This window comes from Acanthisitta chloris, unplaced genomic scaffold (genome assembly GCF_000695815.1).
Source record: "Acanthisitta chloris isolate BGI_N310 unplaced genomic scaffold, ASM69581v1 scaffold1070, whole genome shotgun sequence".
Taxonomy (NCBI): Eukaryota; Metazoa; Chordata; class Aves; order Passeriformes; family Acanthisittidae; genus Acanthisitta; species Acanthisitta chloris.
Window position 1 is genome coordinate 98,750 of NW_008649737.1, and position 25,560 is coordinate 124,309.

The 25,560-nt window shown below is 37.8% G+C and overlaps 1 protein-coding gene across 1 annotated transcript in view; it reads right to left on the minus strand.

The window, feature by feature from the left end:
• Positions 1-19,633: 19,633 nt before the first annotated feature.
• ATP6AP1 (ATPase, H+ transporting, lysosomal accessory protein 1) overlaps positions 19,634-25,560 on the minus strand; it is a 48,647-nt gene continuing 42,720 nt past the window's right edge. The window contains exons 9-10 of the mRNA XM_009084185.1: positions 24,734-24,971; positions 19,634-19,913 (exon numbers count right to left, since the gene is read on the minus strand). Of these exons, the coding sequence (XP_009082433.1) occupies positions 19,704-19,913; positions 24,734-24,971 (448 nt within the window). The 3' untranslated portion in view covers positions 19,634-19,703. The remainder of the gene's footprint in view (positions 19,914-24,733; positions 24,972-25,560) is intronic.

Below are 25,560 nucleotides of genomic sequence, written 5' to 3' on the forward strand. Positions count from 1 at the left end.
CTGTGTCTCCTCCCAATCTCCCATGCATCCCCAACTTCCTTGCCAGCGTGGCAGTACGGAAAGCGGCAAAGGCCTTGACTCTGTGTAAACTCCGCTCAGCAACAACAAAAACATCTCTGCATTATCAACTCTGTGCTCTGCACAAAACCCAAACATAGCCCCATACTAGCCTCTGTGAAGAAAGTTAACTCTACTTCAGCTCAAACCAGCACAAACACCCAGTTACTTGAGACTCATTGTACAAAGTCTGTCCCTACATCAATCAGCTTCTCCCAAACAACTCCTTCCCTTCACCTCTGAAGTAGCTGTAAGCAAATTAACTTCAGAACCAAAGTCAATTTAGCTTCATCAATGCAATATTGTGCCTACAGTAAACAAGTTCTGCTGAGAGTGTTTCCTAGATGGAGCATGATATTAACCAGGTGAGTCCAATTCCACATACTCAGAACACATCCTGGACAGCTCTCAGTCAAGCCTGCTACTCAGCTTTCACACCTTGTTATTTACTTGGCCAGGACCTCTCTGTTTACAGTCCTCTTGATGAAGGAGCTCCCATGATTCCAGTTTGTCCAATGTTTTGCTCCACCCTCATTCCAGAGAGTTCACTGAATGCCTCAGCCTTCTGCACATGATGGCCCAATGTGCTCCTTTTAAGGCAATTGATACTTGTGCTCCTGTGACATACTGTCAAGCTTCCCTTGCCAATAATCTGTATGTGACGAAAAACCCCAAAGCCTTCAAAAGCTGCATATTCTGCTTATTGATTGAACAGGCAACAATACCATTCTTTAAGAGACACATCCTCTGGGCTACTGTCATGCAGCCCTGGCACAAAACCAGAACACCACCCTTGAAGCATTTATAGGCCTAATTCACCATTTAACAACTCTTTGCCTCCTTATAATATGTCCCCATGTTTATCCTTGTTGAATGATGACCATGTAGTTGATGCTGTGTGAGTCCAAGACTGCACCAAAAGCTTTAACCTGCAGAGTATCTTCATGGTCAAGTCTTCTTACTAGAAGAGACATTCTGAAAGCCTGGGAGAGTCAGTATGCACAGGAGGATGGCTATAAGGGCAGATCTCTTTGCCATGCACCATGGTTAATGCTCTCCTGGAGGTTTTAGAACAGCCTTGTCAGACCTCTTCCCACTGGAATGTGCACATTGCTCATATAACAAGGTGATAGAGATTGTGCTAGACTAAACACAGATTTGTAAGACTCTTCATTTCATGAAGTGCTAATAATATTCCTCAAACTTACAAAACACAGGCTTGACAATTAATTTCAAAATATGTCTGAAAATAGTGCACAATTTTTAGCAAACAATCTGAGCTACAAAAAAAAAAAAAAAGCAGATGTCATCTGATAAAACACCATATTATGCTTTTGATTTTTATAATTTTGGAGGAGAAATTTTGTTTCGGAATTAGTTGCATGATATGACTCCTTCACTGGGGTTTTCATTTTTGGAAAACTACGTGTTCAAAGCCAGGTCTAGTGATGTCCCCACCCCCAGCAGCAGGTGGACTAGGTGTTCTTTAAAGGTCCCTTCCAAGTCAAACTATTCTATGTTTACTTTCATATAAAATGTGAAAATAGCAGAAAAAAATCTGTCTAGAATGGCACTATAAAATGTGTCTTTGCAGGGGATTTCACTTCATGAGAGCAAAACCTATTTTATATGCTCTTCTCTCAACAAAAATTTGAGTCATTAGTACCATAATGATGTCTGTTGAGAAGCAACATGAGAAGGAAAAATATTTAAATCATGTCATCCATTGTTTGATAGTTTAAGATCTTTTCATTTTTTAATTATTTCAGGTGATGACAGCTAACTGCAAGAGACAGAATAATATTTTTTTCAATTGATGTTGTCTGTGTGTTGATGACATGTCATCACCCATCCTGGCTTTTGTCTAAGATATTTAATCAGCTGCGTTATTGTTTAGGAAACACATTAATCAGCCAAAACCATTAACTCTTACGTTTGATTTATACTCAGAGCAAAGTTCAACTTTCATTTGCCTGGAAGCCACAGAGGGTAAACAGCTGCAAAGAAGACTACTAAATATATTTTGGGGAAACACAAAATTGAATAAAGGTAGTTTGTCAAAATTTTGCAGGAACATTTATGAATGTAACTATAAGAAATTTCTCAGTGGCATAATTATTATAAACTGATCATTCCTAGACTTTTTTTTTCCCACTTCTTCGTTACTAATGACTTTAACAGTTTGCTTCCTTTCAGTAAAAGACATTTTTATTTCCATTTTGTTAATACATTTTAAAAGCTCTCACATATATTTCATATTCCTTGATCCCGTTAAACATATGGGAAAATACATGCTTCCCCCCCAGGTGACATTTTGCTGATCAAGTTTCTGTTATATTATTATTTTTAGAATTCTTTATTGGATCTTCTTCCACCTTGGCCCAAAACTTCACATTAATACTTTATTCTCTGGTATCTGTTTTTCATAATTGTACACATGTGGATGTGTACACGTGAAAAAAAATGCATCTTATAATGTGTAAATGTTGGACTTCATAATACTTTTGAGTTTGGAGGCATATCTTCTCTGTCAATATTCTTATGTACGTTTTTTTCTTCATAAAGTTTACCAAACAGCTAAATGACCTCATCCAGAGTCTTCACATTGACAAGAATATATTTTAGCTAACCTTCAGTCCCATTTTCCTTGTTCCTTTTCAGTCATCCTTTGTGCCTCTTGAAACTTTCAGTGATCAGTATATCATTAACAATAACATTTATGTCTGTAAGGTCCTGAGAATATTTCATAGCCAGATCAGAGCTGGACTTATCCTATTCAAGATATTTCTTCCTAATCTTTCACTCATTTTGGACAATATTGGCACAAATACATTTACTCAGGGATTCTTTGTAATATTGACTTTCTCAGAAAACAACTTCTAGGATGCCTACCACCAAAACAAACCACACAACTACTCCTACTGCCACATGCTGCAGCAAACAAACTCAACTTGCAATAAAATTGGCTTGTGAAGTCTTGGAGACAGCTGAACATATTCCTCTTTTTACTCATTCATGGGAACTCTGTCAACACCTGTAAACATTCTACAAGCTTGAGTTGGCAGAGTGTCTCCTATGCTGCCAGGAGACTGAGCACCTTTCTGGTAGTAAATATGGGTTCTTAACATGCCCCAGGTCAAGCTGTCCCAGTGAAATGGTCCAGGCTCATGGAGTAAGCTGCTACTTGAAGAAGAGAGTAAGGTACTAGTATATATTTCATATCTCCAGCTTCATTCAGTTGTTTCAGGAAAATTTCCTGTTAACACAGTTAAATTTCAGGCTGAAACTAGCAACGAGAGGAGTCTGCAACCACACAGTCTCCACCCAGGGTGGAGTAGAAGTGGGTGGAGACAGTCCCTGCTCCCATCTTCACGTCCATGTCCATGTGTACTTATTTTGCCACCAACTGAAATTAATCATAGAAAATTAAGGGAGCTTATGTCATTAATAACATGTCTTAAGAACAGAACAAAATGCAGACACAGTGTTGGAGTGTCTGCATCTACATCTGCATTGTCCCACTGTTTACACTGCCTAAAGACCTACTGCTGTCACATTAAAGAAAGGCAGGTCAGCTATGAAGAGTAAATTCTGCTTGATAAGAATGTGTTTTCATGGATTAATTTTTTATTATCACAGGGATTCCCTGAAGGAGTAATGGAGTGGCAAGAAAAGAATTACCTGAGAAGTTATTTTTGAAATGGTTAATGCTTCCAAAATGGAAAGTGACCAAGCACAAATTCTCTCCTACCCACAGAATAAACATATATGAAATAGTAGGTGTGTTCCTTACTTTAGATAAGGAAGTTTCATTGATGGGGAGCAATCTCCTTAATCTGTCATGGAATATGTAACATAGGACTTCATATGCCATGCTGAGAATGCTTTTTTCTTTAAAAATAACATTTCCTTGTGGGATACAAGAGCAGCCTCATAACAAGAGAACATACTTGTATCAATGTTATTTAATCAACAGTGAAGTAAAAGATGTATTTCAGTGAAAACATCTATTTCAAGCAAAGCATATTCCAGTGATGAAAGACTACAATTCAGTTGTGAAATCACACTATAAATCCCATTTTGAGTCCAATAATGTGTGTACTAAAGTAATACACACAAAAATACAGAAGAGAAAAATATTAATCAGTAATTGCTTAACCATTAGTATTGAGACTCAGAGTTCAGAGTTGCACTGAACCAGATTTTAAGACTTTTCCAATTTGCCTCATTTGAATTTGAATCAGTATTAAAATCTAACAGCACAAAAGATCAGGGAGCACTAATCATGAGGTTGGGCTAGCACCCATCCCCTTCTCCCTTATTCTGAAACAATAACTTATTTCAGGTTCAAAGCAAGCTGTAAATTAATATTGTATGGCCATGCCACTTTTTTGTGGAAAGATTCAGAATTCTTAATTTTACCGAAGAAGATATATTAAAAAAATCATAAAGATGCTATTACTCTGTTATTAGACATAATTCTGAACCTTCCACAGAGCCCTGGAGCTCCCTGGCTCTGTGCCAGCTCGGTCACACGAGGCTGAACTCACAGCCCCCAGGGTCAATAGGCACATGCAAGTTGACAGCAGTGGTGGGCAAGGCCTCTTTGACAAGTGTTTTCAGTAAAATTGAGGAGGTGGATTTGCAGCATGTCAGCTATTACTTTTATATGGCAGATATGAAGCAGTAATAGATGACCATAGATCTTGTCATATCAGTAACAACAATACAAATAAACCTGTTGAGGTAGCCAAGCTGGATTCCTAGCAGCAGCTGCTGATGCCAATGTCAGTTGAACAATTTAATTTTGGAAACACTTTGTGCCTTACAAATATGTGTTTTCCCTCTCTTGACTTTCTAAACTGCAGAATTTTTTTCTTTTAAGCTAGTTCCAATCTGATTCAAAACAAAGTTAAGTTTGTATATTAACAGCTCCTGTGACCTGGAAACACACAGCATTTGCCAGCTCTACTGACCCACTTGCCTGAAGGATCTGCTTACATCAGGGAAGTCAAGACATCAATCCAGTGGGTGTAAATCATAAAGAAAGTGGCTAAAACATACTTTACAAGTCAGAAAACAGAAATGTCTTTTACATCTTACACATCAACAGTATTTCTTTACATTTATATGAAAGGCTTCGTTTCCTATATATTTCCAGTTCCCAAGCAAATGTGAAGGAGAAGGAGGACAAAGATACAACTCCATAAATATGTAAAGTATGGAAGTCTGGAATTCCTTACTGAAATTATTTATGGAGAGACGTTAATCACTGTACCCTCTAACTGGCTTCAGGTCACTACCTTCACTCTTCATCTTTGCAAAGATTAACAATCTGCCAATTTCCATATATAGCTCTGTAAAAGATTTACAGATTCAGGTTGTAGGAATGAGCTTCAGATATCACTGCAAGCTTCCTGTCTTTCTGGTTCTTCCAAATTAAATCCTGCATTGTGTTCTTTTCCCCACCACCACTACCCTCAAAAAATAAAATAAAATTCACCCAATCATAGTGGAATAATAATAAAAAGTAATAAAAAAGTTTCACATTTTGTTCTGACTTTCTCAGAACAGGGTGATATTTTACTAAAACATCCTGACTGATTATCTCTTCACCCACGAAGAATGCAGAAGAATATAGTTGCATTTTCCTGTGCTGCTAGGTAGCAAGGCATGGCAGCACTGGGCTCTCAAGGGCTGGATACTTACAGAGCAAACTGAACAGCAGAAGCTTAAATGAACTTCTTGGCCAGCTGTTGGATACACTTTAAACAAATTGTCAGCATTTCAACAAAATTAGCCTTTTCTTTACTTTCCTGTTGTGTGGTACAGTAACTTCCATGGAAAAAATACCCATAGCATCTCTAGTCAACTTCCCTCATGTTATGAAAATAGTTGTTTCCTACCTGATTCAATAGTACACAATCCCAGTAAAACCCACTATTTTAAAACAAGAATTACATTCCGAGTTCTGGTACTTGAGGGCAGATTGACACATTGTCTTCTATCTGGGTTCTCTATGTTTAACCCTCTGTTGGGGACAGTGCAACTCCCTTTTTCTGTCTTCTGTATTGAGATTGGCACAGTTCAATGCTGGCTGATCCCAAACATCAGCTTTTCCAATGGGACACAGCCACTGGGCTTGCTGCTTTTTCCCTAAGAGGCAACCCTTGGTTAACAGGGATCACTGGCGAGCTGGAACATTCCTCCTGCCTTCCCAGAGCTGTGAGGAGCAGAGACCAGCTCTGCAGCCCTGGGCCAGAGGAGGGATGATAGCCTGACCTATGGTTTTCAAAACCAGACCTGTCTCTTCTGACTGCTGAAGTTGAGACAGTTTGCAGTAGAGATTTCTGCTGTGTGTGTTAACAGTGTCCATCAAGTCAGCTCCCACTTCATTGAGGGTCCTTGTGCTCTAGCTACCTATAGGCAGCAAACACTGCTGAGCCATTGCAGCCAATGACCATGCTGAGTGGTCATGATGTCTCTCTTAAAGGATATATGTGTTGTGTGTTTATGCAGACACACAACACTTTCCCCAGGTATTCTGAACAATGACAATGGGGGGTTAATGAGAGCTTCTGTCAGATTCTGAAAACTCTCCTGGCTAATCAAGCAGTCTGCAAATTCCTCTGTCACAAGGTTCAATGCCTCCACATTCCTCTGCGGAGTGTCAGGGTGATCTAGCAACAGGAAACCTGCAGTTCCTGGTTGCAGAGCAACCAAGGAGAGAAATAATATCTATTACAACAATTTGGTCTTCAACAAGGCTCAAGTTAATGTTGCTGGGGCTGGGGAACAGCTCACCACAGCCAGGTGATGAGACTGAAAGCTGTCTGTAACATTCAGGTCTCCTCCATAAATCACTTGCTTATAGGTCTCCTCAAAGGCTCTGAACTGAACAGGCCAACTGAGTGCCCTGAAAGCTTTTAAAAAAACCCCACAATTAAAAAAAAAAAACAACAAAAAAACAGAAAAACAAAACAAAACAAAAAAAACCCACAATTAAAAAAAAAAAAACAAAAACAGAAAAACAAAAAAAACCAAAAAAACCAAAACCAAATCAAACAGGCTTTATTATGAGTCAGCTAACATTTTAAATAGAAAAAAAATCAGCCACTTAAGATGCAAATAAAATTCAATATATGAAAATTAGCTTTTCATACATAGCTCTCTATCTCCAAAATAGTCCTTTATTGTGATCTTCATTTAGTTAGCTTCGTGGATTCCTGACCATAGCAAATTCTGCATAGACTCCCCTGATGTGGCCAGTTTTCCCTCTGCCTCTGTCAGGAGCTGGCCAGCTGCTCCCTGCTCCTTGCAGCAGTTCCCATCTCTGAGGTTCCCAGCTCCTGGTCCCTCCCATCCCTGACAGCTCTTCAACCTGCCCAGTCTCTCAGCACACTTACTCAAGAGCAATTTCCCCCATCTAACCTTCTTTCCAGAAGCCTGCAGCTGACTTAGATCATCATGAATACATCCGTGTCAACAAATAAATTGTTAGATCTGCCTGCATCAGAATTTCTCAACTGTGTGGACCAGCCAGTTTTTTGGTGGCCAGCACTCAGGGTGAGATTAGTTAGACCCTGCTGTCCACAGTCTCATTAGAAGCTGTTAACTCTGTTAATATCTTCCTCGTCTGTCTTCTCTCTTGACAAGCCCCACAGCAAACTCAGCTCTGGAACATGCCTGCACAGTGAGAGCAGACAGCATCACCAGGGCTGTGCTGTTACTGCCACATTTCGGTCACCTCAGCACTGTGCTTTGTGCCCTGACTGCCTTCTCCAAGGCTGCAGTGGCACACATCAGCCCTGTTCCCTGCAAACAGACTGCAAAAGGGCTGATACTGTACCCTGAAGTTGAACAGCATCACCAAACTTTGAGAGAGGCAGCTGCAGACCTGAAGAGGAGGTCAGGGATATTGTAGCTACAGCTATTGCAATTAAGCCCCATCCCTTAATAATAAAAAATAAAACAAATAAAACTCACAATCAGAATAGGCTAAGCTGCAGAACATTTTTCTTAAGTCCATGCCCTCTTTATGAAGGATTTCATAATTTCCTACTAATTCACTTCATTTTAACTAATTTTGCATTTACATTATTTTTGCTGAAGTTTCTCTTTGCAGTGGTTCTCCATGATTTGCTGGAGCATGATTTGACAAAAGTTCCTTACAGAAAACATCAGACAACAGGCTGTCGATACATTGCAGTAGAACAATATTTTATAGAAAGCACATGCTCTATTTGCAACATAAGCATTTGTAAAATTCAAAGTTCACAGCAACACGAGCAACTATTTGTAATACTCAAAGTTTCTCATAAGCTCTGTTATTGCAAAGGTCAGTAGAATTTGAAAGGTTGTAAACTTTCAAACATTTATGAGTATAAAACATTTACCACTTAAGTCAGAGCTTGGTAAGATTATTTAGAGGCTACACAGTGCCCTGTTAGTACATAATAGGAAAGACTTCTTTGTTAAAACTTCTCAGTAGCCTTCACTAATATATCTTTGTGTGTCTCTTTTCACACACCAAAGAAAGAAAGAAGCATTTTTTTTTATTTTTGGGAGGGAGGGGAAGGTGAAGGAGAGGGTGGAGGAGAAGCACTTTATGTCTATTTTTATCTCTTTTCCAAATATTCTGAATTATTAGTATTTTATTGTTAAATCTCATATGCATATCCAAGGAGTTTACGTTAATCAACTGTTAGTCACTGTTTACAACAAGCTCACTAGAATATTCACCAAAACCAAACAGAAAAGATGATATAAATACAATCAAAGCAAATCTCTTTAGAAGGTGAATTCACAGTATTCATTCAGCTCTAGTTATTACATATGGTCAGCTTTTCTGCTTCTGGACAGTATTTGCAGTATCTGAAGCAACTTTTTCACATGAAGAATGAAGTTGTCCAGTGTTTCTTTTTTTCATCTCAATTTTGGTATGTCCTATCATTTCTAACTCTCCTTTCTATCTGCTCCTCAGTGGATTTGCTAGCAGGTTAACTACAGAAATTAATTAATTAAAAATGGTTCTTTTCCCTGCGTAACAGGACAGTCCACACAGCTCAATTCATTTCACCACAGTGAGAATTTTGTCACAGTCAGGCAAACAGCATTACCTCAGGAGAAAGGGAGAAGTTTTCAAACCTGGCTTTTCAAAGGACTCTGCTTCACTGACCTGTTGAAAATCTCCAGGCTTCACAAAAATGAAACCCTCTGTCATTACTCTCATTAATCAAGGTACAAAAAAAGTTCTAATAACTTTCTTTCATTCCTCAGGTAACAAAATATAAAACTTAGTATCATGATTCTGAGGTTCTAAAGTTTACTAGGCTTGAGGGATTACTTTTCTAAGGGTGGTAGAAGGAGGACAAAATTCTCTCACAGGAAAAGTAAAGGATTAAATTTGTCGCACTTTTTCCACTTGGAACTTTTAAAAATCTTTTGAATACAGGACTTTTTACAGAGCTTCTCATTTCTTTTTTTTTCAGTTCATATACAATTGAGAAGTTAGAATGTTCCTCTCATCTCAGCTAATTGTATAAGGAAACAATATGTGCTAGATGTCTAAGGATCTGATTCTGTTACTGCCGAAGAAAATCACCATGTGAAATTAGGAAAATTGTTCCTAACACCAGAAACAATTAGATAGTCAAGCAGACACACAGGGAAGTTCATGAGAGTGCTAAGTGGAAGCAAGGTCTGAGGACAGACTAAATGACGATAAGTCTCCTGACAACTGACAGTGACACAACGAACGTTTTGCTCAGTATGTGTCTGGGGGTAGCAATGGCAAAGCAGAGGTGATGTCTCTAATTTCATCTAAGTGACAACAAGGTGTGTGGGTGTGCTGAGCCAGTGACTTTTAGAGAAGACTTTGGGTTCCCAAAAATTTCTATGAAGTAGCCTGCATGTTTAACCAAGTAAATATCATGGGTCTAGCTTTCAAGAACACTTTGTGTTTTGTACAAACTCCATGATTTTATGCAGCTAGCTTATGGCTAAAAAGAGCCAGGCTCCTTAACAGGACTACAGCAGTATTGTGGGGTTTCTGCTCTAAAACTGGATTCCTTTTATAGTTCTCAAGATTAACTGTGTTAAGAAAACTGCTGCAAGAACTGAAAGCGTGGACAACAGGAGGATATGAATTTGATACTTTATTTTATGTTCTTATAATCTTGATGCAATCATTAGGGAAAATATGATGCAATAATAAAATAAAAGGTTAAAATGTCAGTATTTGCCAATGATTTGAATGTGAGGGCACTTGTCCTTCCCTGATGCTTTCTAGGAACTCTGGACACAAGCATCCACAAGCAAAAGCAGACAGAATGACAATTTTGTGAAGAACAATCAAAGCTCACTCTGCTTCTCAAGAGACAGTTAAAAAAACTGGGGTTGAGGACAACAAGAACACCCAACAACCATGATTCATCACTTCCAAATACTTTCATATTGCTTCATATTGAATCACAAACAAGAACATAACTTGCTACAGATTGCTTTGAGTTCTGAGAAACCATTTCCCCAGCCACTAAATTTTCACCAGCAAAACCAACTGGAAAACCTCTCCCCTCCAGAGAACTGTTCAACTTCGATAACACTACAGAGCAGCATATAAGTTATTAAATCCACTGAAGTAACTTAGCTAAATAAATTATGATTGAAGTTTTATTCTTTTGGGGAATTTTTCTTCTAAATCAGCCTCATCTGTGTGCTAAATTATTTATATTACAGTCTGGCCTACAAGACTCAAACTGAAACTGTGAACACTTTGCACTAAAGGTTTAATGTCTAGTTCCCTTCTACCTTGAAAGCTTGTCTTTATCTTGAAAAGAAAGAAAAAAATTTAAACCTGCAATAAACCAACAAAAATAACACTAAAAGTTTCTTTTCACTTACTCCAGTGAAACAAATCTTGCTTTGCCACTACAATAAGTGAGATGAAAATTAGAACAGCTGTCAAGAGTCTAAGTACCATTTAATCTAAATAAACACTTCTTCTCCAGTTTATTTTAAACTAACACTGTTTCATGAGCACAAAAGAAATAATGGTTCACACCCCTTGTCTGAAATGTGGATGTTCATCTACCAAAAGAAGCATAGAGCAACTTGCAGTTGCACAGCATCATTGACTTGAGCATCTCATGGCATATCTCAGTGGTTCACCATTTTACTGAGGCAAAAATTGAGACACGTGGAGAGGAAGGTCTGAATTTTTGAAAGCAGCCCGTAATTGGGAGTGCTTTGTATTAGAGGGGTTAGCTTTCAACAGTTTATTTCCAGTCTCTGAAAGTTAGGTTCAGCTGGCATAATGTTTGCTGCATTGCACAACCTCTGCTTTTATTAACTAGCCTGGTGTTTGAAGGCCTTGACTTCATAATTCCATCAATCATTCTATGATTCTATGATCTCCTTGTCTAAATTCCAACTGCAGGTGTCATAAAATTGTGTCCAAAATTTAAGACTGATGATTTACCACTAAATGACATATTCTAGCATGTCAGTAGATTGAATGACAGTCAAAAAAAAATGGATATCCCCAATTCTGACCTCTAGGTAATTTTGACTTCCCTTTCCAGATCTTCCTGATGTACTTGCAAACCTCCTCTTTGAAGAATTATATCTAGGACCTTAATATTGTAAGACCTAAAGAAAATTAAGGATGAAGCATTTTATCTCAAGTGTATGCTTGATATGGAATAAATTAGAAAAGCAATATGAAAAGTAATGCAAAGGGATGAACATCAAACCACACTGATATATGAGCATCTGCCAGTGACATCTACCTCCATGATGGACCAAACATTACAGCTCAGTACAGATTTCTGCAAAGGGAATGAAACTGCAGATCCTGATCACTTGTCTCCTACTGTATAAACTGAGGCTCTTCAAGGCAGAGTATTAAATTACATACTTATACAAAAAACTTTTGAAGAGCAGCAAGTTCTTTTATTTACTCCTAAAGCTGCCTTAAGCAAGGGTCATGGCAGGCTGTGGGGCAAATATCAGCCTATGCAAGGGCTGGGTAGGAGAAAGCAGAAGGATAAGTCATATTGCTGGTGAGCACTTCATTCATTTCAGAAATCAAATCTCACACTGCAATCTGACAGTTCCTACTTCACCTGCTAAAAATGACCAAACCTCACTACCTACTTCTTGTTCTGCTCAGAGTGAAGGCTATGCTGTCAGAGATATGACAGAAATACATTTCAAGAATAATGGGTACCTCTAAGTGGTGCACTTCTAGCAATAAACTTACTTAAAGTTTTAGAAGTTCAAACTTCACTTATGGAGCTTCTGAACCAGTTACTTGCATCATAACTGAGCCATCTGCTGCCATTTGCAAGAAGTCCCCTGGCCCTGAGCTGAAACAGGTGAGATTCAGATTGGATTTTAGAAAAAAAATAAATCACTGTTAGAGTGGTCAGGCATTGGAACAAGTTGTCCAGGGAAGTGGCGGAGTCACCATTCCTAGAAGTGTCTAAGAGGTGTCTGGATCTGACACTGGAAGATAAAGTTTAGTGTTTAGGGGTTATAGTGGAGCAGCAGGTTAATGGCTGGACTTGATGATCAAGGTCTCTTCCAACCTTGATGATTCTATGATGCTAAGTGAAAAACAAACCCTGTTTTCTTTGGGGTTTTGGGGGTGGGGTGGGGTGGTGGTTTGCACATCACATTGCAACAGCAATTTCTGTTTTGTTTACTAGATATGTAAGAGAGATGTTGTTAATTAAACAGCATGCATTTGTCTGTATATCAGCACTTCATTTAATAACCCTTCCTTTTCCTACAGTATGTATAAGCCCTTTGCTTACACATACTGCACTTAGACACTTTGGGCACACTAGCCCTCTCTGGAGCTGAATTTTACCTGTTAAATAATAGGTAAAATTCAAAAGTTAAAGGAAACTTCACCATGCTGCTATGTTAAATATTCTCTTTTCTGTTTTCAAGCTGATATTTGTTCTGGTGAAGTTATGCTTTGTCTCTCAGAGACTGTTGCCATGGAAGTGACTGAAATATCACAAGTTAAGCCTCTATTTCCTAAACAAATAAGCAGCTTTTCCTTCTTCAAAGGACCATAAGTGAGCCTGTGCCTCTCTCAGGTATGCACTGCACTTGCCAAATGCTTTTAAACAGAGAGCTCAGCTCTAAACAATTGGGTCACCTAACAGGAAGGACCAGCTAGAAGGTGCTGCCTTGTGTGGGCAGAAGGGGGTCATTCTTGAGTTTCAGGCTTCACAGTATTTCCAAATCAGATCAGGTCAACCCTCACTTCTGCTGCTTACTGGCAAATAGGTCCATTGCAGACATGAAGAGAAGGGGAAACAAGGTGAGCTTCAACTCAGGCAAAGCTTAAAGTCAGACATTCAGGTGGACAGCATAGCCCCATGAACAAAAAAGGTGAAGCAACAGAAAGCTCAACATTTGTCTGCCAAACCACTTTTGCCTGTTAGGAAGTAGGACAATACCTTGTCTTTTTGGGGAAGAGGTGGTAGGAGCACCACATTTAAAAGGAGAGAGGCATAAATCTGTATAATCTTCACATCAACCCTTCAGGTTTTTGGGGATCACTGCTAATTTTAGTCTCTTGGCCAAACCATCTGACCTATATGACCTGTGTCAGATATAAGCTGTGCTCTTCATTTAAGAGACAACATGCTATAGCACACCCATAAACAGAGGCTATGTTCTGACAATGTTTTTACATGCACATGGACCAATTTCTATCAATACATCTTGATTTGGTGAATTTTTCTGTATCAGGGCTTGTATTAGTATCTGGTATGAAATAGCTACCACCACAGCACCATCAGTAGAGTGAGGTTATGAAGTTTCTTAACAGAAGTATCTAATAGGTAATTTTTCAACACTGAACTTAGTGTTTAAAGGGAAAAGATCATCCCTCCTCCACATACACTAAAATAGTATGCAATGACAATAATGAAATTATTTCGCTTAGAACGCTAATGGCAGACATCACCTCCTCTATTGCAAGTATCCTTTAGATTCTCTTTCCTACAAAGGGTGCAAAGGGCTGGAGCACACATTCTATTGCAGTTGAAGTGTGCTAGCACTTTGAGACAGGAGACCCAATACAATACAATATCATCAGTGCACAAAATATAATTTTGATCACTGCAATTTCCAGTTACAACATAAACAGCTTTTAGAATGAGAGTCCCATTGCACAGCAGCTGAATCCAGACCTGGATTTGCAGCAGACACAGTACACTGCTGATTAGACAAGAGTCAGATTTACTTAATGAGTAACATGCAGTCTTACTGAATCTTTGAAGTAAAACCTTTGGCTATTCCAGATGAAAACAATGACCTCACCTATCTGATAAGGTAAGGTGGTAAAAGTAATTAGATCAAGTGTTAACCAAGAGTTTCATAACAGAAGATAGTAATTCATTAGGCAAAAACCTATGTCTTTCTTAATTCTTACACCAGTTTTATACAGGGAAGAGTTTCAGATATTACAATTCAAAACACTGATCATTAATCTTTAGCTCATTTACCCATTGCCAGAAGTATGCTCAGCCCAACAATCTATCACTGTTAAACCCTTTCAACCCCCTTGAACTCCAGAGTGCTATAAAAACAATTATAGCAGAAATGGGTTCAAATTATGTCAGAACCTGAACAAACTACAAATTCCCTGATATATATAGTAAATATCTTGTTGTGCTAATTAAAAAAAAAAACAAATGAACCAAAATCCAACCAAACAAAACCCAAACAGTCCTCCATACCAATGTCTCTCCAATTTCAGTGTCTACTAATCACTGTTAGACCATAGAAATTGGTAGCAGTAAGCCATTAAGGTCTAAATTCTGACTTCAAAACCAACCGGTACACTGACAAAGAGTTCTGTGTACATCTAAATCAATGAAAATTGATGCAACTGCTCCACTCTCACTGTATAAGTACATATCCATGAAAGCTCTACAAGCAAAAGCAGACCATCTATTTTGTAATTGTAATACTAATTAGTTATAAAAAGATAGATCAAACCTCAGATTTCCCTACTCAGAACTCAACTTTCTGTTTCAAATAGTTTGGGGTCCAATTCTGACACTTCGTGCAGGTGGTAAGATAAATGTGGTAGAGCCACAGTGTTCCCTCCTCCCACTTCTTTTCAGCTACCTCAGAGTTTCTGGAGGGCAGCCAAAGCAGTGAGTCCTGCCTTAGTTTGCAGACAGCCCCAGAGAGTGTTTCTGGGAAAGCTGAAGACTTGGGCAATTTTTCAAAACAAACCAGCATCACACAGGTGAGCACACCTTCACTGGAAGTTGCAGGGCCCTTTGTTGCCAGCCTTAATTTTCCAGTCAAGAACTCTGGTGACCACTCAGAAGGGCAAAGATTCTCACTATTGATGAAAAGAGGATGATCTGTATTGCCTTTCCTCTTCCACATTTGTTTTTTCTCTTTTCTGTTAAAGAGAAGGATTGAGACTGTTGAGCGTCTGGGATATCCCTGTTCAATTGCAGTCTGAAGATACAGAATGAGAGAAGGTGGCCACAGCTGGATCTAGATGCTATCTCGCTATCTTCGGCCATGGACAGACTTTATACCAGGATATGAAAGAGAGTGCAGGTTATTAGCTGAAATGTGTTGACGCATGTAGAGACCAAAAACACATTCCCTGGGATCTTTATACCAGGATATGAAAGAGAGTACAGGTTATTAGCTGAAATGTGTTGATGCATGTAGAGACCAAAAACACATTCCCTAAACTGAAGCTTGTTCCTGCTTCTCAGGCTATCTGTAATGTGGGTTTTGATCCTGACAAGCCACTTGGATACTTGCATGCTTTGGTTTCCCCTTTTGACAGCTATAATAAAAATCCTTCCCCAATATTGCTATAATGTGTTAATACATCAGTGTTTGCAGCTATTTGCTTTGCTCCTGTGCCAGGATTCTATTACTTAGCAGCAGGAAAGACAGACCCAGACAAGGACCTACATCTCAGCTACTCTAATGCAAAATCTGATCTATTACGTTTATGTGGAAAAAGAGAGTGCAGCAGTGTGGACTTGACAAACAGCTGAGGCACGGGTATGCATGAATGAAAGGCAGGGTAGATAGGGACAGTAGTATCTTAAATCATGCCAGTATGTTTCAGGGAAAGCCATCTGTTAAATACCTAACTTGATCACTCTGCTATCCATATGCATCCATATTTATCCAGAATAAATAGGATACACAAAATTATAATTTAAGCATTACATCAGAAAGTCCTTGACTTATCCATCTTCCTAAATTACTTTTATGAAAACATTAGTTGGTTTTTGTTGGTATTTTTGATGCTGCAAACATTTTTTTGCACAGTTTTCATTAACTAAAGATAGTTGCATATGATGTCATAGTGACAGTACACCATTAATTTTATGTTACTTCCATACAACTACTTAAAGAAGTATTAAGACAGACTAAAAAATGGGCTTCCCAGTCTTCCACTGGACAGCCACATTGCTATTTGCAAAGCAGAAAATATGTGATCATTCCATAAACTATCTTCTGTTATGGCAATAATGAACAACATATAAAGCAGTCTAAAAGTAAGCTCAACTGTAATAATTCAAGAACATACCAGCTCCAGGAGTTATACAGAAATCCAGACAATATGGAGTAGGGAACTTGTATTCACACAGGAGGTATACAAAAAGTTGTGGTGAAGAGAAGGAAGTCACTTCACTTGTGGGACATCAATAACAGCTGATTCGCTCTTGGGCTCAGACACTGTCGGACGTCTCCTTTCCACCTACACAAGTAGGAAGACTAAGAAATACACCGTCCCACTGTGGCAATGAGAGATTACTTAGGGAACCACCCCTTGGTAAGACCTCATTCTTTTTCTTTTCCTTCTCTCCCTTCCCTTCCTCCCCTGCATTTCAACAGTTTTTAAGCCTTTCAAGTTCTGAAGAAACTGTTCTTTTCTCCTGGGTTTTGCATTAAGTTTTGATAGGGAATGGACTAATTTGAGAGCAGATGCTTTATAAGCAAACTGAAGATCAGGTTTCCTTACTGAAGATATTAGACACCATGGGGTTTTTTGGCATTTGTGCAGACTGAAGGCATTGGTTTAATTTTGTTTTTGTTTTTCACTATCCAACCTATTTTAATTAGCAATTAATTAATCTTCCATAAGTATGTTTTGTCCCTGTCTTTATCTTGACCCACAAGATTCTCAATCTTATTTTCTTCCCCTGTCCTGTTGAGGAGTGAGAGAGCAACCACATGGGCATCTATCAGCCCGCCATAGGATGCTAGAGGAAAAAAGTCTTTAGGAAAATGAGTCCCTGCTCACCTTGTGTGGGTTGTCTCATCCTCTCCTACAGTGTAAGGGTGAGATTGTCACTACACCTGCCCTCACAGTCATCATGACCTGTTAAGACTATATCAAGTTTTGTTTGCCAGCAGTGACCAGTGTCCCAACATTTAGGCTTCCTCTTGTATCTCTGATTATTTTAGGAGCTAGCTTTTCATGGTCATTCCTTGCTTTCAGCACCTATAGTTTCTCCTGCTTGGCCTAGTTTATGCTGAAATAACTACAGAACCCTCCAATGTCTGGGCACTGCCTGATAATTCATCTGATTTAGATTTGCATGCTATTTATTTATCAGTCACACAGAAGGAAAGGAAGAGCCAATTACTTCATTGAGTCTTCCCTTGCAGATGGAATGACTTATCTTCCTTTATTGCTTACATAAAAAACCTGCTTTTGGTCTATTATAATTCAGTTTCATTATAAGTAATTGCTGGGTTTCTACATGATTTGTGTAATAAATAATTTAACAGGGAGAGAAACTAATAGACCAGGCAGCAAAGAAAACCCATCAGAACAGGAGGTTCAGATTATAGATCCATCTCAGCTATCCCTTCCAAAAAGTGATTATTAATGAATTTTGTGTCAAAACACCTTACCTTATGGCTTCAGGACTTTTGTGTTTAGATTTGTGTTTTCTCAGGGTTTAATCCTGATTCTTCACAGTTAAATTTATTTTCATGTTGTGCCATAGTTTTTTGATAGTTTCTCATTTTTTCTTGATAAATTTTCATTTCCTTATATACTTGGAAAAAAAAAAGCTTTTACTTTTCTAACTGATGCTTTTACCCATCATTCCCCTTCATCTTTACTATATTTTTTATTAACATTTATAGAGAAATGAGCTAGCAGTCACAGAAGTCAGTACTTCAGATAAATTCAGTGAGCTCTGGTACAAGTCCTAAAGGCTCAGACTTTTCAGACAGAGCTAATATCTGTCTGGAACAGCTCCCAAAACAGGCATGTTTTAACAAGTGCACCTATGATTAAGCTGAACTGTGAAATCAGAAGTACGCAGAACTGGAAGGCCCCTGACAGGTTTATAACTTTAACACTGTACTATGACATGGAGCAAGATCAGAAATGTCATTATTTTTCTCATGTAACAAATGTAATTTTGTCAAAATTATATTTTTGGGTTTTTAACTACTAATCAAAGATGCACAGTCATAGCAAAATATTCCAGAAGAAAGAACAAAAAATTTATTTTTACCATTTTACCATTGGTCTATTACTATTTCCTAGTTCTGCATAAAATTTAGTAATTCACTCCATATTCAGATTCCTCAATGAGAAGATGCAGTTTCTTTATTAATTGCAGAAGTATACAGCACACTGTGAATGTTTTGGGGCTTCTGGAATCATTGAGATGACCATATCATGCTCAGACTTTAAAAAATACATTAACACAGTGTTTCTAATGACTTTATAGAATGTTATTTTTCCTTTTTTTGTATGAACTTCATAACTACTCCAAAAATATCTGGAAAAGGGGAGATAAATAAATAATAAATAAAATTACCCTATCTATGTTAAGATGCTGTCTGCAGTGGCACATTGAATCACAATAGGTTCTGAACTTGAAAAGTTGCATTCATTGCCATGACACCAAATTTAGTTTTGTGATCAGTTTGGACAAGGACCTATCTTACTTAGTAACTCCATCAGCTGTCCATGGCTAAAACAAATATGAGTCAGTATTGCTCAACATAATTCTCACAGATGTAAGGTAACATTAGAGGGAAGCTAAATCTTAATCTACCCATTCTTGTTTGTGATACCCCATTTGAACAAAGTGATGTGTTTTGAAAAGACTTCTCAAGGACGTTTATTTAGTGACTTATACATTATTTGTTCCGTACATTTCTGGCTGGTGTACTCAAGAGAAAAAATTACAAGACTCAGTTCAGCCTCATCATCATGACATACTAAAAATCCTTTACAGAGACAATTATTTTCAATATACATGGTTTCCCATCAAATAAGTTAGTTATCTTTGTTGTGATATCCTTTCTTTGACAATCATAGTTAATCTGAAGGCAGTTTTTAATCATCTTTCTAATAGCCAGAGAGTGTAATAACCTCTACAGCCTCACTCCAGACCCTTAACACACACAGACGTTAACAATCACAGTAATAACAAGTAAAATTATTATTGTTGCCAAGGATAAGGATAATTTTTATATGTAGTTTAATTATCTCTTTCTCCTATGATATCTTTTTTAGATTACACATATTATGAAGTAAAAAGGTTATAAAAATCATAAATATCAGACCAGGAAAAGCCACAGCAGCACTAAGTCCATGGCTATTCTGTCTGAGGAACTGACAGAGCTGGACCTTTGGGATCATCAAATCTGTTGTTTGTTGTGAGTTGCATAATCATATGGATTCCATAGGTCAAGATCCACACTAAAATTATAGATGTCACCAAGCCCATCCAGATTCCAGGACTGAAGAAACCCGTACAGTCACTTGCATAGGAAAATGTATTGTTTACAATGTTGAAGCCCTGAATCTGAAAATGAAAAAGGGTAGATAAATGAATACAATTGAGCATGGAGCATAGTCCCTAGTGTCAGGATATATGTGGTAATTACAAAACCCACACCTTTTAATTACCAATCATACTCTGCCTATTAAAAAGAATGAGAATAAAATCGTCTGCATAATAATTTTCCAGGTCTCCTTTTAGCCAAGGAAACTAAAGATGCAGAATCTCTCTCTTTGGCAAGAAGTAGGCTTCTCACTTCAAATTTTGTGTTACTTTTAGAAGTAAAGTTCCAAAGGGGACATGTGATCAAAATTCTGCATTCATTGTATTGTGACCAGTATTTTGTATTCATGTGATCAGTGTATCAGTATTTGTTGATCATCAGCTCAATGACCTCTTCAGAACCAGGAAACTCAAAGCACTCAAATGCATGAGAGTTAAGGCCTCCTCAGACCACGAGATTTGTTGAAATACCCTGAAAGTTTTAGCTAATAGCTCCTTGATTCCAGAACTCCTGGAACCTACTTTAAAATGAACACAACCTTTTTTTTTGGCTGAGTTTTAGTGAAATTTCAAGGAGAAACAGTTGTGAAACATTTCTTCCTCCCTTCTGAGACAACAGAGTCTAGAAACAAGAGAGCTTGCTTTACTGAGATATGGGATATGTGTTGTCTATTAACATATGAAACTACATAAGCTTTTCCAGCAGTTAGAAAATCTGTAATCTCTGCTTTGACTGAATCTCAATGTCTGCCACTAACTGAGCTCCTACCATATTATTTTCCTCAGAAAAATCAACTAATTTGGAGATAAATTCTCTGCCTTGCCACCAATTGTATAAAATTATCAACAAACTGAATGTCTTTAGTCCAGTAATTTTCTAGAAATTTTGTTCAAACCAAAGAAAGAAATAGAAAACTAAGGAAAAAGGGAAGAAAATCCCCCCCTTTACATACATGCACATAATGACATAAGCACTGATTCCTTCAGAAGGAAGGTAATCTAACTGGTGGAAGAAGAGAACATAAAGAATCAATATGATCTGGTTTTGATCATATTGATCCTTAAACAATTTTACAAAGAAAAATGAAGACTGGGATTCTTATGCATTTACAGAATCTTTGAACTGTGTGCATAAGGAAAGCACCAAACATCATAAACTCACCAGTAAAAAAAAAACAAAACACCTTAAAGTTACTATTTTCTAGAAAATATTATAGAATAAAATAAAAAAGGATTATTTTATTTAAATCACTTCTATTAACAGGCAATAAGCAAGAAAGCAGAAGATAACAGATTTCTACTTTCATATGTTCCCATTCCATGTTTATTCTATGATTTACAATTAACTAAATGAGCTTTAATTTATTTGTGGTAACAACAGAATTTGTACTTCCTAGGAAATGTGCTGGTACAAACATTGAACAAATCAATTTGTGGCTTGCATACTATGCAATATCAGTTAGCACTCTGGGTTTGAATTCATTCATGGCTCAGGTGCCTCAAGTTAATGTGCATGTAATATGTGTGCTAAGGCCAATGTCTGTATCTACCAGAATGTTGATTAGTAAAACTATTATTATGCACAGAACTAAGGGCTCTTTAGGTACTGTGGAGGTGAAGACAATTTTATCAATTCAACCTTTTTTTAGGCCTTTTAGAAGAATCTTTCCAAGTCAGATCGTGGTAATTAACTTGCAAAGACTGTCTGCTTTCACCAAAGGTAGTCAGACTTCTGATTAAAGCAGGATTAGTGAAAATGAGCTTTTGGGCTGGATAACTGTTTGCACAGTTTTAGAGCACACAGGTGATTGCAAAAGTCTTCGCTCGTTAAGCCACTGCTTTGGTCACAAATGAGAATGTGAACAGGAGTCATGAAATGTAGCCTGACTTATTTACAATAAAAACAGAAAGCAGGTGATTATTTATGTTATTTGTGTTCAAAAAATGGATTGAAATTTTGGAAATAAACCACATACTTCTTAACACATTTACAAGGCCTCTCTGAAGTACTTAACAGGTATATTCAGTTTAGAAAGGATTTACCACTTCTGATTTAGAGCCAGAAATACTGAATTTTATTATTTCAATCCTACTGGACTTTTTTTTTTTTTCCCCAAGCAGGATTATGCTTATTGAACCTTCGAGGTGAAAGATCTATTTGTACATTCTTAAAATGCTATGTCTACTTTTAGGCAGGAGATTAAGAATGTGCAGGGTTATTTTATTGTTTTTCTGAAGCTTCATCTTTTCTGTGGGGGTGTTAGATCCCAGGTGGGAGATAAAAATGTGACTGCTAGCAGCATTTCTACCTATAGAAAAGTTAAAAATACTTAGATGTGGTTCTCTAATTTTTATGAACATAAAAGTCTTTTGGATTCAGGTCTCTGTACTGCAGAAGTTTTAATTTTACTGTTTAGACCAGCATCATTTGTCTTAGTTATACTAGTCTGTATTTACTGGTAAGTTTTAAAATATTTTTCTGAGTGGAGTTTTCTCTTCATTTGACCTTTGACAATGTCTTCAAGTAAAATATGTTATTTTGATGGCGCTTAAGTGTACACCAAACATCTAATCTTAGAACTTTGAAATATTTTAGCCACCAAGCATCCTAATATTCTTAATTTTAAAAGTTTTGGCAGTTTTTCTTAGGTACCAAGCTGCTTCTAAACCACTATGACAAATATTAAAGGAAAGCAGTGCTTTTGTTGGCAGCCTCCTCTTTAACTTCATTGACAATTCTGAGATCTTCAAAATCACAAAAGATACCATGGTAGAACAACCATTCCTGTAACAACACCACCACCACCAAAAAACAAACCAAATCAACCAAACAAACAAATTTTTTAAAAATTTTAAAAAACACCACACCCCAAAAACACCTAACCCAGAGCAGTTTTGGTGCTGTGTACAGCTATGAGTGGTGGTGACATCCTAGGCTATCAGCATGCCCAGACAGTATCCCACAGAGATTCTCTAGATGGTAGTGAGTGAGGTAGCTCCAGAACTAAAGCAAAGGCTGCATAAGTTCAGCCTTGCCTTTGAACTAGCTATGCAAGGCTTTCCTGTGCATCTGACACGTCCCTCTATTTCTGTGATACTGTTTTCAGCCTTGCAAAGTGCAATTGTACCAGTTGGATTGGCACTGGATCTTGGTTTCTAATTCATTGCATAACATTGACATGAAAATCATCTTCCTCAGTTTCAGCAAGATCTTTTGCTGGCTGCAACCACTGAGCACATCCCACATGCTTTTTTCACCATGCCACATATTGCAGGTTTCTAAACCTCATTCTAGAACAAAGACTGATATTGGATCACATTTCACTATGTATCAGTGGAAGGTATCTGGAAAAATATGGCCTAGTTCAGACAGAACTTAGAAACAAGCCCAGAATCGTGACTTGCTGTTTTCTCACACAACAACAAAAATCAAAACAGGACTTTTCAGGCTGTGTTCCACGCTTAGGACTTGATCAGGGAAAAGGTCTTTCTCAAGAGGGCCTGGAAGTTCTGTTGTCTGAACAGTGGAAGCAATTGCTGCTCCAAATCAATACAGAAAGTGGGAAACCTACTAGTTCTCTTGACAATGACCACAATGAAAAATGCCTACTAAGGATGAAGCAAGGCCTCTTTAAGCTTTGAGAAGACAGTAGTATCAATTCAAGGAAAAGATAGGTTGTAAGTGGATGCTTTGTATTTTCATAGTTCATGTACTTTCATATTCTAGTGAAGGAAAAGTCTGGCTCCAAAGAGTTGACTAGGCAAAGTACAGTTGCACGACCTTTTGTACTTTCAGGGCTTTCCATATAAAAATACCATCAGAAGGAACCTTCACAACATTGGTGTGTATTGCTGCATTGTTTCTTTAAAAAATAGTGAGACTTGATACTAGAATTTGTGGGAAATAGATATCAGCACCAATGCTGTCTCTTTGAGATTTCCATTGTTTAAGCAGAAATGTCAACTCTGGACTCAGATTATTGAGATTTCCTTTGTTGTCAAAATCATAAATACAATTATATTAGCAGTTATATCCAGTTATCATAGGGCTAGCTCATCTTTGACAAATAGAGTGCAGTTTGGATTTATTCCTATTATTTCCATGATCTATTTCATCAAAGAGCTACCTTACTGCAATATTGTTTTAAGATGCAAGTGTTGATATGCTTCTCCTAAGTCAAGAACAAAGCACAAAATAATAAAAATGTAATCATGTATACCTCACATATGTAGTGTGTACTATTGTGCTATGTACACATAAAATCTATGTCTCATTCAAAAAAGAAAAGCCAGCTGCTTTCCTTCTGGGCCATGCAGGACCTAGTATTGTTCATGACTGAAGTCCATGACAAACCTTCCATTAAATCTAATTGCACTGGGCTTTGTTTCCGTCTGTAGGAGCACAGAGTCTATGTCACTGAAAACAGCAGCCACACTAAGCTGTACTTTCCTAGGTAAACAAAGTGCCAAGAAATAAAAACAAAGTAAGCAGCATAAAGCCACCCACCTAAGAGGCCCCCATTTCCAGTAGCAGGCCAATTCATTAAACAGGCATAGAGACTTAGTCATTCTTTGCCTGATTAAGCGCATTTGGTTTTATTGGTTTTTCTTTTCTTCATAGTTTTGTTTTTAAATGCAGTGCTTTCATGTTCTCATTGTTCAGCAACTGGCATCTTTTTTACCTCTGTATTGAATGGCTCACCTAGAGGGAACAACTTTTCTTTTACATTTTCCCTGAGGCTGAAATGAAAGTAAGGGCATTATGAATGTCTGGCATTCAGCACCTACAATAGCATGTAATAATTCTTGGCGTTATCTCTGAAATGGCAATGTGTACTCACTTGTAACCTGGAAATGAAAACATCCCAATTTTTTGCCTCATCATTGGATGGAACCAGCCTTGCAGGATAGAGATTGCTTGTTCCCACCAGCTGACAATGAGATGAATACTCTGCAGGAGCAGAGATGACAGAAACATTAAATTTAGCAAACTTTTCTCCATCTTGTACAATCTCAACTGAATCTAAAGTGGACCAATTTCTAGCTGAGCCTTCATAGAACTTCTTGGTCATTAAAAACCTAGAAAGACAACAGAAGAGAAAAAAAAGTCAAAAGGTGAGAAGGAAAAAATTAATATACATTTGATAAAGTACTGGTGGCAGATAAAGGTTCACTGTTGCTGACTGCAAACATCACAGGTGGTATCTTAGCTTGGCCTCCCGTGTCATTAGGATTGTTTGCAAGTGAAGAGATTCTGTGAATATATTTACTACTTCTTAGAGTTTCATCTCACAAGGACAGCTTTCCATAGCTGTGGCAGGCAAGGAGCAAATGCAATTTCATTCTTCAAGGGCCCCTGTCAGTGCTGTATTTCATCAGTTACCAACAGTTTATAATCTGTGGAGAAGAACCTGAGAGACTGTCAGTAAGTCTGCAGTGGCTCTGAATAAACATTTTATGGGATTTTTTGAAAATTACTTTTATGATAGGTACAGCCAGCCATGATAACCATTCTGATTTATCACTGCAATTCTTTCTTGGCTCAGATGCCAAATGGCAATTTCCTTTGCAAAGGTCTGAGTTTGATGTAGAAGTCAGAGTTTTCTCTCACTGGAGGGTTGGGAGGGGTTGTTAGCTCTAGTTTCACAATTTGAAGTGGGTTAGGCAC